The sequence below is a fragment of the Pseudocercospora fijiensis genome, assembly GCF_000340215.1.
Source record: "Pseudocercospora fijiensis CIRAD86 unplaced genomic scaffold MYCFIscaffold_8, whole genome shotgun sequence".
Taxonomy (NCBI): Eukaryota; Fungi; Ascomycota; class Dothideomycetes; order Mycosphaerellales; family Mycosphaerellaceae; genus Pseudocercospora; species Pseudocercospora fijiensis.
This window is the reverse complement of record NW_006921539.1, coordinates 220,878-235,827: the sequence shown is the minus strand read 5'-3', so window position 1 is coordinate 235,827 and position 14,950 is coordinate 220,878. Positions and strand designations below refer to the sequence as shown.

General features: G+C 47.7%; 6 protein-coding genes across 6 annotated transcripts; 2 read left to right on the top strand and 4 right to left on the bottom strand.

Moving 5' to 3' along the window:
- Positions 1 to 4,940: 4,940 nt before the first annotated feature.
- On the bottom strand, positions 4,941 to 6,621 carry MYCFIDRAFT_204651 (uncharacterized protein). Its single transcript, XM_007931643.1, has 2 exons — positions 6,404 to 6,621; positions 4,941 to 6,277 (listed from the first exon to the last, which is right to left on the bottom strand). Exons 1-2 carry the CDS (start codon positions 6,593 to 6,595, stop codon positions 5,195 to 5,197), a joined length of 1,275 nt encoding a protein of 424 aa, XP_007929834.1. The 5' UTR covers positions 6,596 to 6,621; the 3' UTR covers positions 4,941 to 5,194.
- Positions 6,622 to 8,176: 1,555 nt separating this feature from the next.
- MYCFIDRAFT_190069 (uncharacterized protein) lies at positions 8,177 to 9,591 on the bottom strand (the record flags this gene model as incomplete). The annotated part of the gene is made up of 2 exons (XM_007931642.1): positions 8,177 to 9,419; positions 9,470 to 9,591. 2 exons carry the CDS (start codon positions 9,589 to 9,591, stop codon positions 8,177 to 8,179), a joined length of 1,365 nt encoding a protein of 454 aa, XP_007929833.1.
- Positions 9,592 to 9,761: 170 nt separating this feature from the next.
- On the bottom strand, positions 9,762 to 10,778 carry MYCFIDRAFT_212105 (uncharacterized protein). The gene has a single exon (XM_007931641.1). The coding sequence runs from the start codon at positions 10,634 to 10,636 to the stop codon at positions 10,310 to 10,312; it is 327 nt and encodes a 108-aa protein (XP_007929832.1). The 5' UTR covers positions 10,637 to 10,778; the 3' UTR covers positions 9,762 to 10,309.
- A 30-nt stretch (positions 10,779 to 10,808) lies between these two features.
- On the top strand, positions 10,809 to 11,790 carry MYCFIDRAFT_166897 (uncharacterized protein; the record flags this gene model as incomplete). Its single annotated transcript, XM_007931640.1, has 1 exon — positions 10,809 to 11,790. One exon carries the CDS (start codon positions 10,809 to 10,811, stop codon positions 11,571 to 11,573), a length of 765 nt encoding a protein of 254 aa, XP_007929831.1. The 3' UTR covers positions 11,574 to 11,790.
- MYCFIDRAFT_208641 (uncharacterized protein) lies at positions 11,115 to 13,457 on the top strand (the record flags this gene model as incomplete). Its single annotated transcript, XM_007931639.1, has 12 exons — positions 11,115 to 11,649; positions 11,683 to 11,835; positions 11,873 to 11,892; positions 11,940 to 12,116; positions 12,142 to 12,420; positions 12,459 to 12,829; positions 12,866 to 13,110; positions 13,145 to 13,241; positions 13,274 to 13,279; positions 13,308 to 13,374; positions 13,400 to 13,417; positions 13,442 to 13,457. Exons 1-12 carry the CDS (start codon positions 11,611 to 11,613, stop codon positions 13,455 to 13,457), a joined length of 1,488 nt encoding a protein of 495 aa, XP_007929830.1. The 5' UTR covers positions 11,115 to 11,610.
- A 441-nt stretch (positions 13,458 to 13,898) lies between these two features.
- On the bottom strand, positions 13,899 to 14,801 carry MYCFIDRAFT_79874 (uncharacterized protein; the record flags this gene model as incomplete). The annotated part of the gene is made up of 4 exons (XM_007931638.1): positions 13,899 to 13,952; positions 14,012 to 14,182; positions 14,232 to 14,609; positions 14,664 to 14,801. The coding sequence occupies 4 exons, from the start codon at positions 14,799 to 14,801 to the stop codon at positions 13,899 to 13,901; spliced, it is 741 nt and encodes a 246-aa protein (XP_007929829.1).
- Between the last annotated feature and the right edge of the window lie 149 nt (positions 14,802 to 14,950).

The window sequence follows — 14,950 nt, the reverse complement described above, 5'->3', positions numbered from 1 at the left end:
CTCTTGTCTAATCGATTATTTAGCGGGGACATAGTATCTGCCCTTAAACTTTAAGTAACCCTTGTCGTCGATCGACTAGTTGTTACTCTTACTAGATCGAGTCGTTCGCCTACTTACAAGCCTATTAATACGGTTAATAGCAAAGGCGTCCCTCTACTAAGCCCGTAACAGCTTATTTATAAACGATTAACTATCCCTATTTGCAAGGTTATTTAATAGTACCCTCGCTATTAAACGAGGTACGTATTATATGTATCTAATAGCACTAGTAGCTAGAACTACTATAACCTCTTCTATAGTGCTATCGCTATATAGACTATTACTATAGATAGCAATGTCCTTAATCGAGTTATTATAGCTCGAGCGATCTACGTCCTTTCTAACGCACACTAGAAGAACGACAACTCCGCTATAGTATTTGTTACCGCCGCGGGGTCCGGAAGTCCGCTTATCCTACGCTTGCTTATTAACAATATAGGCTATAGCAATCTTATACTATAGGGTTAGAAACAAAGAATTAATATATTAGGTCTCGCTGTCGTAATTAGGTCGCCTCGATAGGCTATCGGTAGGGTTACTTACGCCTAGCTAGTATAATATATTAAAATCGAACCCGGCGAGGTAGACCGTTACTATAGACGGCCTATCTAGCCTATCGACCTATAACCCTAGTAACCTTAGTAATACTACGGAGGTTGTTATAGTCTGTATAGACCTGTATTATATATTAAGCCCTATCGAGGTAATGCCTCTAATACTTAAAGGCCTCGATAATAGCTAGGAGCTCTTACTTGTAGGTCTCGTAGCGACGTTTAGCATTAATTATCTTCCTCGAGAAGAAGGCAATCGGGTGCTAGTAGGTGTTATTAGCCTATTGTAATATAATAGCTAATATAGCGAACTATAAAGCGTTAGTCTTAATTCGGATCTGCTTACTTAGTACGAAATAGTATAATAAGGGGACTTTAGTAAATCGCTTCTTTAGACCGTTAAAAGCGGGTTGCGTTTTGTTAGTCTATTTGAATTCCCTAGACGGGTTAGCCTTAGTTTTAGTAAGCTTAGTTAGGGGCATTACATGCCGTAAATAGCCCTTAATAAAGCGGCGGTAGAAATTAGCGAAGCCGAGGAACGATTAAAGCTCCTTAATAGACGTAGGAACAGGCTATTTAGTAATTGTTTTAATCCGATTAGGATCAGCCTTAATACCCTCGGTTAATACGAGGAAGCTAAGGAAGGACACCTCTTTAGTAGCAAAGGTGTATTTAGAAGGTTTGTAATATAGTCTATAGGCTCGTAGGCGGTCGAGGACCTTACGCACTACGGCCTAGTGTTCTGCAATATTAGGTAAATGTGTATAAACTAGGATGTTATCTAGGTAAACTATATAGAGATAGTCTAATAGGCCCGAAAGGTCCCGATTAATATAGGACTAGAATGTTGTAGGGGCATTAGCTAGCCTAAATAGCATAACTAAGTACTCGAAATAGCTATAGTAAGTGCGGAAAGCTGTTTTCTATTTATTACCCTTACGGATACGGATACGATAGTATATATCCTTAATGTCTAATATAGTATAGTAGTAGGTACTAGAGAGGCGATCGAGGGTCTTATTAATAAGCGGAAGTAGACAACGGTCCTTAATAGTAATAGTATTAAGTCTACGGTAATTAATATATAGGCGTAGGCTACTATCCTTCTTTAGTACGAATAGAATAGGTGCACTAGTAGGACTGTTACTATACCGAATACGACTATTAGCTAGGTTTTCCTCTAGGTACTTACGTAATATAGCAAGCTCTCGCTTACTAAGGTTATAGAGGGGGCTAAAAGGAACCTCCTTACCCTCTATAATATTAATCTTATAATCCGTCTCTTTAAACATAGGCAATGTCGATGCTAAGTAGTGTTCAAACACATTAACACAGGTTTCTCGAATAGGCACTAGTATACGAGAGAGCTAATTAGGGTCTATGCTATTAGGGGGTATAGGTTTATCGTTATCTCTACTAAGAAGATTAGCTATCGGATTAGCTAAGGCAGGTATTAGGTTGCTAATAAACAGGACCCTAATATTATTAGGACACTCGCTAATATCGATATATTTAATGTCCTCTCTCCTAGCGATTCTAAATCGCTATTATTAACTGCCTAAGTCTATAACTATAGCATAGTACTTAAGAATAGGGTTGCTAATAACAATATCGGATAGGAGGCTGTCTATGTCTACTATATAGGCAGTAAAGTCTAGTAAGCGTTTATTGCCGAGGTCGTCTTTTAGAACTATAGGAATATAGTAGGCTCTATAGGTTAAGTGCCGAGCGTTATTAAACTAAGCAAGGGTTAGTATATTAGTTCTAGGCAATTATCGGAGGTCTAATTGCTTAGCTAGGCGGTAATTAATAAGGGCGCTAACCGAATTTCCTAGATCTAGCATAACCTTAGTCTTGTAGTTGTCTCTATATATGTCCTATATAAGACAGGGGCGTATAATAGCTAGTATAATGTCGATAGTTTTACGCTATACGAGGCTAATAGTTAGTACGGCGCTTACTCTTTTTTCGACTAATTAGAGGGGCCGATAGGGGTAGCGTTAGCCGCTAAGAGGTACTTTCGGTATTTAGCGGAAGTACGGTTAATTCGGGCCTAGTCCTTAGGTTTGTCGTATTAGCCTAGTAGATAGCTAGTACTATTACAATTAAAGCACTTCAATCCGGTTAGTAGACTGCCGTAGCTATTGTTATTGTTAGTAGAACGGTTAGTATTGTAGGGATACGAGCCCCTTCTACGGCCCCTATTACGGCCTCCTCTATATAGCCGCCGGCTACGGCCTCTCCTACGGTCGTTACTATTCCTATTATTAGTATTGTTATTATAGTAGGAACCTTAGTTTCCTCCGCGGCTACTACGGTTGCTACGGTTAGTACTAGTTAGTCGGATCCTTAATTCTAGTCGTTATTAGAGCTAAACAGCCCGTTCGGCTGTTTCTACTTCGACTATAAATTAAATGCGTATTAGATTAGCTTATTCGAATATACGGCGACGGTCTAATTCGAGGATAAGCTCCTATCTAAGTTTTAGGCGTATCTCGGAGATCTATATAGAATTAGTCTTAGGCGGAAGGTCGTCTTTAAGGGTTTTTAAATAGGCCTCGAATAAGCGGGCCGATTAGTCAGTCTTTTACTTAGCTCGAAGGTACTAGTCCTAAGCATATTGTTGCCTTAGTATAGGGTTTCTAAGGGTATCTAGCATAATAGTTTTATAGGTCTGCTACTAAACAGCGGTCTAATCGTTAAGGGAGTTAAAATAGTTATCCTATATACGCTTTAGGTCGCTATTAATGTACTATATAGCGTGTACGACTAAGGAATAGTCGTCTAGTAGCGCTCTTAGTGCGTTGCGCTAGTTAAGTTTATAGTTACGAATATAGTCGTTATACTACTTCCGACTAGAGCTATTAAATACGGTATAGTCCTTAAGTTTAGCATCCTTCTTTTAGATAGGTAGTAAAGAAGGTCCTGCTATTAGCTTAGTAGTAGTTGTTAGAGATTCCTAGAGGCGGCGAATCTCGAGAAGATTATCCTTTAGCTATTATTCTTAACGTAAGGTAGTAAGCCTGTTTTAGGTAGCTTCTTAAAGCCTCGCTACTAGCTAAGGGCTAAAGGCTAGTTAGCTATATCGACGGTTAACAATATTATTAAGAATGTCGTCGATAGGCAATTCTAGGTCGTTACCTAGAATTATAGGTTCTTCTTTAGCAGGTCCTATAGTAGGCTCTTCGGTAGGAGGCACTTTAGCAGGTGCTTTAGTAGGCACTTTAGTAGGCACTATACTACTAGCGTTGTTATTGCTAGCGCTACTAGCGGTAGTATGGTTGTTGTTTCGTAATAAACCGGCTATTATAAGGGGCGACACTAATAATGTGTTATTAGCCTCTAAGATACGGATATAGCGGAATTAGTAGGTATCGGCTTAGTATGCTTAACTTAGTGTAATAGGCCGTATAGAAGGCCTTGCTTAATAATTAGTACGGTTGCTTCGATAGAATAGTATATATAGGTCCCGTTCTTCGGGCGCAATATAGTTAGATTAGTCTTATCCGTAGCTATACCGCTAAAAGCTTGAAATAAGGACTATCTAGCTACTGCCCTTAAAGGGTGGATCGAATACTATATAAGACGGGTATATTAGTAGGTAGATAGGGTAGTAGTAGGTACAAGTAGTATTCGATAAGGAGCTAGGAGGGGAGGGAGGAAGGTAGGCAAGTTAGCCTATTACTAAGCGCTAAGCCCTGCCTAAGGCACTAAGACCCTAGCTTTACTTAGCCTAGTTATATGCTAATCACGTATAGCCTCTTTAGCCCTAATACCTACTATACTCTTTATATAGTAGTCGAAGACCTAGTAACTAGAAGAACTAGTACTAAGCTTCTAAGAAATCTCTAGTATATTTTAGTAAGAGTCTTTAGTAACTTTAGTAACTAGGACCTACCTATAACCTACTATATCTACTAATATACTATATACTACTTCGTTAACTACTCTAATATTATAATCAATATAGATCTATCTAGCTAATATAATAATAACTAATCTACGTCTAGTATATATAGAATTAAATATAATTTTACCTAGGGATTAAATAGCGGACTAGTTATAACTAGTTATTAGGAGCTAAGTGTTATAATTATTCCTAGGGGGAGGTTGTTCTATTTATAGGTAGATAATAACACAATAGCTTCTTACAATACCGCACGGGTTACGGAACTAACTGCTAGTTTGTTAATAGGAGTTGCGTAGTAGAGGAGTAATATTGTTTGTTTGAGGGTGTTATAGACTTATAGTTAGGTAGGAAGGCTTTTAATCTTTCAACTAGTCGTATGTGAGACGTGGGGAGGAGATGGTATGGATTTGAGGGGAGGAGGTGAGAAAGGGCGAGATGGTGGAAGAATTGTAGACAGAGGTACGAGTGAGCCTACCACAATTGCATTGCATTGCATTGCTCTTTCGGTCGGTCAGCTTCTACTGAGTCGATGAGCGCCAGGCTTCACACCATTCCCATGCTGAGTTTTTACACATATACACGTAGCTGTATCATGCAGCCCTCCGCCCCAATGGCGTTGAGCCGCTGTCGATTTTTCTTTTCCTCATTCATCCTCTCATGTCATTCAAGTCAAGTTCTTCCAGAGCCGTTCTTTCTATGAAGTCTCCCGCACCACGCTGTCGACTGACTTGGCAAAATAGTCAATGTTCTTGGTGTTGAGACCAGCCATGCTGATACGGCCGTTCTTGGTCATGTAGATGTGGAATTGCTCGCGCAGCTTGGCCACCTGCTGCTCGTTCAAGCCAGTGAAAGAGAACATACCGATCTGATCGATGATGTGATTCCAAGTCCCGGGAGTGCCCATCTCATTGAGCTTGGAATGGAGAGCTTTGCGCATCTCAATGATGCGACCAGACATGGTGCGCAGATCCTCTTCCCACTGCGCGAAGAGTTTGTCGTCGTTGAGTACGAGTGAGGCAATGCGAGCGCCGTAAGCAGGTGGGTTGGAGATTTCGGATCGCTGGAGAATGGCCAGCTGGCTGCCGACGCGTGCCACCGTCTCGTTGGCGTGCTGGCCGGGAGCAGTGATGAAGTGGAAACAGCCTGCACGCTCGCCGTAGAGACCGAAGTTCTTGGCATATGATTGGGCGATGAGAAGCTCAAATCCTTGCTCGACGAAGTAGTTGATTGCCCAACCATCCTTTGCGAGCGATCCTGAGGCGAATCCTTGGTATGCCGTGTCGAAGAATGGGAACTGGTGTTTCGCCTTCATCACCTCCGCAATCTGCTTCCATTGTTCTTGTGTTGGGTCAACTCCGGTGGGATTGTGTGCGCATGCGTGAAGCAGGATGATGGCGCCCTCAGGAGCCTTCTTAAGCTCGCTGATCATGCCATCGAAGTCGAGACCTTTGGTCTTCTTGTCAAAGTATGGATATGTCTTTACTTGGAGGCCCACGTTGCCAAAGATCTGGTTGTGATTTGCCCATGTTGGGTTGCTAACGTACACTGCCTTCGCTTCACTGTTCGAAGGGTGGTAGAACTTGGCAAGGAAGAGACCACCAAGATGGACTGCACCAGTGCCTGAGATGGTCTGGAACGAGACTGCCCGCTTCTCAGCAATAGCAGGAGAGCTCTTGCCAAGGATGAGCTTCTGTGAGGCGGATGTGAAGTCGGCGAGACCAGCGATTGGGAGGTACTCGTGGTTGAGGTCTGGGTCATTGCGAAGGATCTCGTCGGCCTGAGATTCCCATTAGTGAGTTGGAGTCATTGAAACTTGTGATGCATGCAGCCGATGCCCGATCACGATCTGATCATCGTAGAGCTCATATGACAACGCCTATACCGGGCCGTCGAATGGCCTTACCTTCTTGACAACTGGCAACACCCACGGCTTTGCGTTGTCGTCTCTGTACGCTCCAATGCCCAAGTCGACTTTCTTTGGATCAGTGTCTCTGCGGTAGGCGGCCATCAGTCCAAAGAGCGGGTCTTCTGGAGCTTGAGGGCACACATCGCTGGTGAACGACGTGGCCACGCTTCCGTTGCTAATGCTCCCCATTTGGCCTTGGAGTTGTTGTAATCGTTGGTTTGGCGGTGAGTTGTTTGTTGTATTTGTAGAGGTCATCTTTCCAAGTTTCAATTGGTGTTTCAAGGCTCTGGGGAACGTCGGGCAGGTGCGGCGCGCGGCTGCTGGACCCTTGTCGACGCGCGGTTCTGGTATTGGCCGTAGCTTTGCGTCTGGAGACTGGGGTCGCGAGGAAACGGGATGTTAGGTAATGGGAAAGGGTTGTGATGGAGAAGTGGAAGGGACAGAGGGAAGTGAAGAAGACGATAGCTTTTGATCATCCGGATCATTATCATTGCATGTGATGATACCACCATCTCCCAGTGTCTCTCTCAGGTACCCGTGCTGAACCACTCGATGCCGAGGCATCTGGCATGTCCCTGATCCGGTCTTTGAAAGCGGCATCACCATCACCTCCCTGGACGAAGTGTCACTCCTCGACTCTGCGTACTGCGTACAGATCAACACATCCCCTTGTCCATCAAGTCGCCCTCCACCGTTCAATTCATACATCAATCCCCCACAGCGATCGCTTGCTTGTGATAACCAAGATGATGGCTTCGCCTTTCATGTCGGTAGCTTGTCGGTACACTTCAGTGGCTGCGATATGAGCCTTCAGCTGGTCTTCGAAATGATCGTCATCGCTGTAATGAAGTTTGAACCAAGACATGTGGAGACCTTCTTGCTCGGAGTAGTGAAGATCGACGTCGAACGTGAGATGCTCCTGGTGGACCTGGAAGAAGACATTGCGCAGATGCCGGAGTCGTTCTCCTGCGATATTGGCTGCCCATTTCTGGAGCGCGAAGGTCGTGTGTTTAGTCGAGCGGCCGATGCTGTCTGCAAATCTAACACCGAATTTCTTTGTCTCGTAGAAGACAGGCATCGCTTCTTTTCGCACCTGCAGTGACACGCACAGCAGCGCTGGAGATCTTGACTTGTACAAAATCCCCTCGAATTGCCACCATATTTCATGAAATCCCTCCTCGTTCTGAAGCGCGTAATCATAGATCTTGACCCTGACCTCTGCTGTGAGGCCCATCAAATCAAATGGTTTGGCCAGCTCCGACAGATAGTCGAGAAGTGGCAAAGGCTTGCTCTTGATGTTTTCTGGCACACGCTGCAGAAGTCCCTCACTGACAAGATAACGGATCTTTGCTGATGATGTTTCAGAGTCGACATATGCCAAGATTGGTAGGGGCTGGCGCGGGTCAGTGCTGCCATAGTGGAGCTTGATGATGGCTTCGACTTTGGCGCGCCATTTGGAATAGTTGCTGCCTTCGTACAGCAGGCCAGCGCAGGTGATGAGGCCTCGGGTTTTCATGTTCGGTTTTTGCGGCGTGCACTTGCGACGCAGGTTTGCATGTGGAGTCTCAAGATGTTGACAACCGTGAGGCTTTCCAGCACGGGCATCTCCCGCCCTTGCCAAAACGCGCATGTGAAGTGTATGGGAAGGAGCCATTCAATCTGATCCTGATTTGCGCGGACATTGCGACTGCTTCGACTCATTTTCTGGCAAGTACGATGACAGCCACTGAATTTTCAGATGTGTGCTTCGCTAAATTTCCACCGCACGAACTATGCAGACAAAGCATCGACAGTCAGATCATGCTGCAGGAGGTAATCATACTCGAGCACTGACTTTCCGAGCACCAAAGCGCTCTCAGCGCAATCCTCTTTGCTCGTCCATTCCTTGGCAGCATGTGACACTCCGTCTTGGGCTCGTGCGAACACCATCGCCGTAGGACACACAAGCGTGGTCATCGTACTATCGTGAGCAGTCAAAGTGTTAGCTCCAATGCCCTTGTCGCCGCACGCACGCTTCACGCATTCAACAGCCTCAGGCCAAAACTTGCCGGGCTCCAAGTGCATGATGCGAGTAGTGTCAAGCTTGACTCTTGCGGCTGCCGCTCGGCTGTTTGCTCGGGCTTCTACATCTTTCGCCATGGCTGCAAGTTTCTCCGAGTCCGGGTGCATCAAGCAGAAAACGATCTTCGTCCAGCTCTGGATATTGCAGCAGCCAACAGGGCCTGACAGAATGCTCGTGACTGTTGTGGAGCCACCATGTGTTGAAGGAAGGTCTTCGATATCAGCTATCGCTTTTGCAGCTGTGACCAGACTGTCTTTCCTGCGCTCCATCGGATAGGTATTCGCATGCCCGTCCTCGCCATGGAACGTCATTGCAAGCACGGAAATGCCCTGCCAGCCTTCCACCCAACCCACTGGCTTTCCCGCTGCTTCCAAAGTGGTCTGCTGCTCAACATGAATTTCAAAATGTGCCGAGATGGGAAACTCCTGGAACGTGTTTGGTCCATGTCCAACATATCCGATAGACGCAAGAGCAGCACCGAGAGTGTCGCTCCCGCCATCGTTGGCCTTACTCTCATGCGCAGCATTCACACTGCTCTGGCCTGCGTAGACACAAGAGGAGCCGAGTGGCGGAAAGAAGCGAGCGCCTTCCTCGTTGGTCCAGTTGATGAGCGTGATAGGTGCGAAAGTCTCAAGAGCCTGTTCTTTCATGCTGCGGACAACTTCGAGAGCGCCCAACACTCCCAACGGACCGTCAAAGCGACCTCCCGTAGCAACTGAGTCAAGGTGAGAGCCCATAGCGATTGGCGGCACTTTGCCCTTGCCCGGGAAGGTTGCAAATTGTGAACCGGTGGCATTGACTGTATACGTTTCTGCTCCAAGTGCCGTGACTTGATCGCGAAACCAGTCTCTGGCCATTTTGTCGTAGCTTGTACCGCTCAGCCTGGACAGACCTCCAGCCGCGGTCGTGGCATTAGGGGCAGACCACTGTGCTGTGTGATGGATATCGTTCCTGGCCTCAGCTCAGTGATCGTTCTGAATTTCACGCAGTAACTTCTTTACCATAGTCTGTCGCCATTGATCGTAAACTTCTGAGCATGCGTCGAAGTGAGGCTGCTATACGCTTGGAGTGTGTTCCTGCTAATTCTAATGTAGGACGGCCTTGAAGGCCGTAAAGCGAACATTATGCCGGACTTTGTCTACGGCTTCGCAGTGTCGAAGAATTTCTGAACTGTCTTCTCGACATGTCTCTTTGTGCTGAGAGCAGGTCATGACGTACAGTACATTGCTTATCGGCATCGGTTGACATGGACATAGTCACGTAGGCCAGACGGCCGCTCAAGGAAACCATTTCGGGCAAGATTTGTTATCATCGGCCAGTACTCCATTGTACGTACAGTCCAGTGGGTTCCTGGCCGAAGGGTGGCTCAGGTGGCGTCAAACTGTCCCTCACGACCTTCGCGAAGATCCTGGAAGTGTAGCTGATATATTCCATTCGTCGTCAAATGTTGCCAGAGAAGACATCGGAGTGAAGGGAAGGAAGGAGAAAGTGCAAACCGCTGCCAAGCCGACGTGCACCAGCCTCAGGTTGTCGCTCTTGGTTCCGGTTCCGGTCCTCCTCTCACATCGCCTGTTGCATCAACGTAGCGCGTCCGCACCAACTGCGAGAGTCTCCAGGAATACATGCAGTCCAAGATCGAGCGGTACAGAATAGTAGGGACATTCCCGTTCATTGCAGCTCTGTGCGTTACTCCTGCTCTCATTTCCCCGTTGTACGCTCAGTCTTCTCACACGATGACGGGCTTGAGATCTCAGTATTCCCGACACAGTAGACTACGACATCGATATGGCTCCCAGACGTAGAACTGTGCGCGCTGGCAACGCTCCAGCCAAAGGCGCCGTTTAAGTGCTCGAGCAGTCATCGTTTGAAGCTGGGTCAGGGACGGTAATCAGGCCGACGAAATTGAAGAGACGAGCAACAGTGTAGAAGCAAAGGTGAAATAAGTCGGAGAAACGATTGGTCGTGTGTACACGAAGAGCTGGGATATCGAAAAGGGGGTCAGTCGTACGGAAGAGACGATCGATAATGTTCAAGAAAAGGTCGTCGGGCTGAAAGGCCAGAATGATGATCGAGAAGAGATGGTAGATGGCATCCAGAGGCTGGGCAGTGCTACTGGAGACAATGTGCGGCGAGCCGACAATGTCGTCGACTACATTCATTGCTCGCATGCTTCGGGGTGCTTGGTCCCAGAGATCCCGAGTACCTGTCCTGTGCGACCGAAAGGACCTCGAAGCCGGCTTTTACGAATGCCTGACGTAATTGGTTGATCCCCATTTCATTGACAACATTGACTTCCATCTCTTCTGTACCTTCATCCGTCGAGCACAACCAACATCCCACATGGCACGCATCATCATCACCGGATCTGCTGATGGCCTTGGCTCCTTGGCTGCCAAGGAGCTTGCCAGCCGTGGACATCAAGTCTACCTCCATGCGCGATCTGCGTCTCGTGCCGAAGATGCAATGAAGAACTGTCCCAAAGCCGAAAAGTGCTTCGTTGCCGACCTTTCCTCACTTTCAGATGTCAGAAAGCTCGCCGACGACATCAAAAGCCTAGGCTCTGTCGATGCCATCGTCCACAACGCAGGCGTGATGCACGGAGTCAGCGGCAAGAAGGCAGCGGAAGGCGACTATGGCCTATTATTTGCCACCAACACATTGGCGCCCTTTGCTCTCACATCTCTGGTCGCTGGTGCTTCAAAGCGACACGTATTTCTCGGTTCTCAAATGTCCAATGGAGGCGATGGCTCACTGCGTAACCTGAAAGAGTGCGGCTACGGGGATTCTAAGCTGCACAACATCTTGCTTGCTTTTGGATTCGCGAGGCATCTGAAAGCCCAAGGCGTAGAGGAGAGCAATGTACTGGATCCGGGATGGGTGCCGACCAAGATGGGTGGTGCAAGCGCTCCCGATGATATCAATGCTTCTGTGAAGACTTACGTTGCGCTGGCCGAGGGTGTTGGATCTACGGGCGAATACTGGGGACCTGGCGCACAGAAAGGACGACGACATCAGAGCGTGGCCGGTGACATCGATGCTCAAGACACACTCTTGAAGGAGTTGGAGCAGATCAGCGGGATCAAATTCCCACGCGAGAAGCTCTGAAACCTGCAACAGCTTGATTGTTCATGATCTCACGACAATGGAAAATCGTCCAGAGATGAGAGGGGAGTCTGATTCTGTCGCCGAATACTTCGAAGCATTACTCTGACAGGTTAAAACAAAAACTTGGCTTTGCTCTGATGGAAAAGACTGCATGCGGCGGAGGTCTTTTCATCGGCAAGGAACATGGACATATTTTCCGCATTACCCGTTGATCCACAGCAGTCGCATTCACGTCCCAATTATTGCTAGCAGCTCCAGAACCGTGCAGTGCCGAGGAGGTGCATGCCTCCCTCGTACAGATAATTAGAGGCGTGCTTACGTGCTCGTAACGTATGCTTGCTGGCCTGGTGACAACCGTGGATTCAGCGAGTCTGTCGTGACAGATTCTGTGCGTTCAATGACGTTGAAATCGCTTGCGGTACTTGTGCGTGCCAATGAAGTTCTGCTTCAACTCACCTTGCCGTTGCCGACGTGCATAGCACATTTCGCCAGCAAACAATTGCGACATACGCATAAAGCGCTCAATGCAGAACTCACGACGCCGTCACCAGGTGCGGATTCAAAAGAGCGTCTGCGTTGCGCCTGCTGATGCACAAAGTGACTTGTTCCTTCTCCATCCAGCAAAGAACCGAAACATATATCCTTCCTTGGACAGCGAGAAGCACAACAACAATATGGAGCAACAGGGCGCACGCGCAGGTTACCACGAGCCGTTGGCTCTCATCGTGATCTCTTCCGTCTCCATCGGGATCGCAGCCATCGCCGCACTTGTCATCGCCATCGACATCATCCTTCGACGAGGTTGGAGGACCATGATGCTGGTAATGTGCGTGAATGGAAATAACACGTCACGCAATGGAGTGCATGGCTGAAATTGCTTTGCAGGATACCCGTCTACGTGGTCAACGCGCTTTACCTTTGGCCGATCACGCTCTGGACATACCTCAACTATGGCAGACCAGCTAAGCCACCAAATCGAAGCAGACTGCCATCACAGACAGACGAGAAGCCAGCAGTGGAGTCGGGAGCGGGCCATTGCTGCCATGGAGGCTCAAAGGAACAGGAGCCAGCAACGGCCGAGCCAGCCTGTCATAGACAAGACCGACCAATGTTTGCTACGATCACTGTAGCTGTCTGCCATTGTGGTGCTGGCTGCGTTCTCGGTGACATCATCGGCGAATGGATCGTCGACGGCGCAGGCATCACGATCAACGGCCGCACACTTTGGCCAGCATATCTCATCGGTCAGTCGTCCTGTCCTTATCTACATGCTACATTCTGACTGTCATCAGACTTTGCATTCGCAATAGCGTTCGGTATCGTGTTCCAGTACTACTCGATAGCACCCATGACTGGTGACTATGGCACCAAGACATTGTGGCGAGCGGCAAAGGCAGACTTCTTGTCGTTGCTCTTTTTCGAGATTGGTCTCTTTGCTTGGATGGCCATCTTCCAGATTGCGATTTTCGAATGGAAGCTGGAGATGAATACAGTCACGTACTGGTGGATGATGCAGGTATGTTTGCGAAATGCCGCGGTTCGTACGTCGACTTAGCTGAGGTCTTCGATAGATTGGAATGTTTCTAGGCCACTGGACTGGTGTACCGATCAATGTAAGCACTGATTCGATCCCTTCTATCATATGGTGGATGAAGAATCTGCTGACTTGTCATTGTTTTACGTAGTGGTGGCTCATCAAGACGGGAGTCAAGGAGCCTTGTGCTTGATCTCAAGTCAAGACGCCCCCAGAAAACAAGAGGCATCTTGGTGCAACAATGCTACATTCAGTCAATTATGAGAAGTAAGCACATAGCTCACATGTCCAGAGAAGGTCATCTGAAAAGGTGAAGCAAGTTATTCAGCTGCAGATCCCCCAACTTATAACTTGCCCAAGAAGGAAATCCAGTCTCAGTTAATCATGATACACCCAAGTGACAGATACAGGAGCCCATTCTGGCTCGGACTCATTCTGCGCGTCCGCATCGAAGTCCTCAGCTGGATACAGATATGCCACACGAGCTGCATCGCCCATCGAAACCGTTTTTGCCCAGCCGCCCATAACCAGATCAGCTTTAGATCTCCGGAATTTTCGTTTCCTCAAGATCACGGGCTTCTTGTCCTTGTCCTTGCTTGCCAAATATGAGCCGTACAACATGATGCTTTGGAAGTCGAAGTCCTTTGACCATTGAGGAGAACCTAGTTTGCCGGTCACTCTGGGTAAGTATTGAGTAGCCAAGAAGTCATAATTCCTGGCGATATATAAATCATTGCAGCTTCCATCGGTCAGCGCAAAATCATCGCGGCGCACAGTGTTATTGGTTAGACTCACGCATCTTTGATTGTGTGCCCATTATTGGCTGCTCCAATTCTCTTCTTGGCCTTCACACATTGGTGAGTTGAGTCGGTTTGCGCCATGCTGGAGATGGGAGAAAACTTACCGCCTCGTAGTCTATAAGATTCTCACATCGAAACTCGATCCACTTGGACGCGTCAGGTCTGGCCTGTTCGTGGAGCAAGCCGATCACGTGCCCTGCGTGGTCAGCTTGAGATACATGTAACGCAAAAGAATCTGGATTCCATGCCGTACCGATCTCATGAGCCATACTTAACTTGATGACCGTCAGCAGGAGAATTGACATGTCGGACTCCCCAACTTACAGAATCAAATCCTGCATCGACACTGCGACAAAACTTGAGGAAGTGCCGGCCCGCGTGGCTTTGGACATAGTGATATCCCAGGGTGGCGACACCGGCACTGTTTGGGTATTCGTTTCCTCCAGTCATGTCAGAAATCCGCAGGGCATCGTCACGAACTCCAGAATCGCTGCAGATACACTTCTTGTGAGGCTCGCTTTCTGTTCCGGTATCAGACTGGATTCTCAGGGCTGATGTTATGATTGCAATCTTCCATTTTGCGACTGCTTGAATGAAGAGGTCGTGCAAAGTCTCGTAATCGGCTTCAGTTGCCCAGCAGTACCGGACTGGCTGGATGCGAGGACTTCCTGGACGTCCTTCAACCACAGGCCACGCCCCAATCTGTACCGAGTCTCGTCAGCAGTTACCTGTGCGTTGGAATCTGTTTGGTCTTACGGCACGGGGATCGCCTTCGGCAGGAATCCAAACACTGTACCACCGCTTGAGGATGTGCTCTTTTGGTGACGGACAAGCTAGTGTCGAGAGTGTTGTCGAGGTAAGTAGAAGACTCGGCAGCGCCGGAGGAGTTCTCATGATCCACGAATTGATGTTAGGTGTTTCTGGAATTGCTGCGTGGTCGGTGAAAAGTTTCAGATATCAACACATATATGTACCTCACTTCAAAGTGGCTCTCGCGCTCAGGTCGCTGCTGCCGCTGCAGGAATGCAAAGGACGAATCACTT

What these genes read in the sequence shown, in the direction of transcription:
- MYCFIDRAFT_212105 (XM_007931641.1), bottom strand. Translation starts at nt 10,636, where the DNA reads ATGCGAGCAATGAATGTAGTCGACGACATTGTCGGCTCGCCGCACATT.
- MYCFIDRAFT_204651 (XM_007931643.1), bottom strand. Translation starts at nt 6,595, where the DNA reads ATGGGGAGCATTAGCAACGGAAGCGTGGCCACGTCGTTCACCAGCGAT. An exon ending in TGTTGCCAGTTGTCAAGAAG is followed by an intron (nt 6,278 to 6,403) that starts GTAAGGCCATTC and finishes TGGGAATCTCAG; the next exon opens with GCCGACGAGATCCTTCGCAA.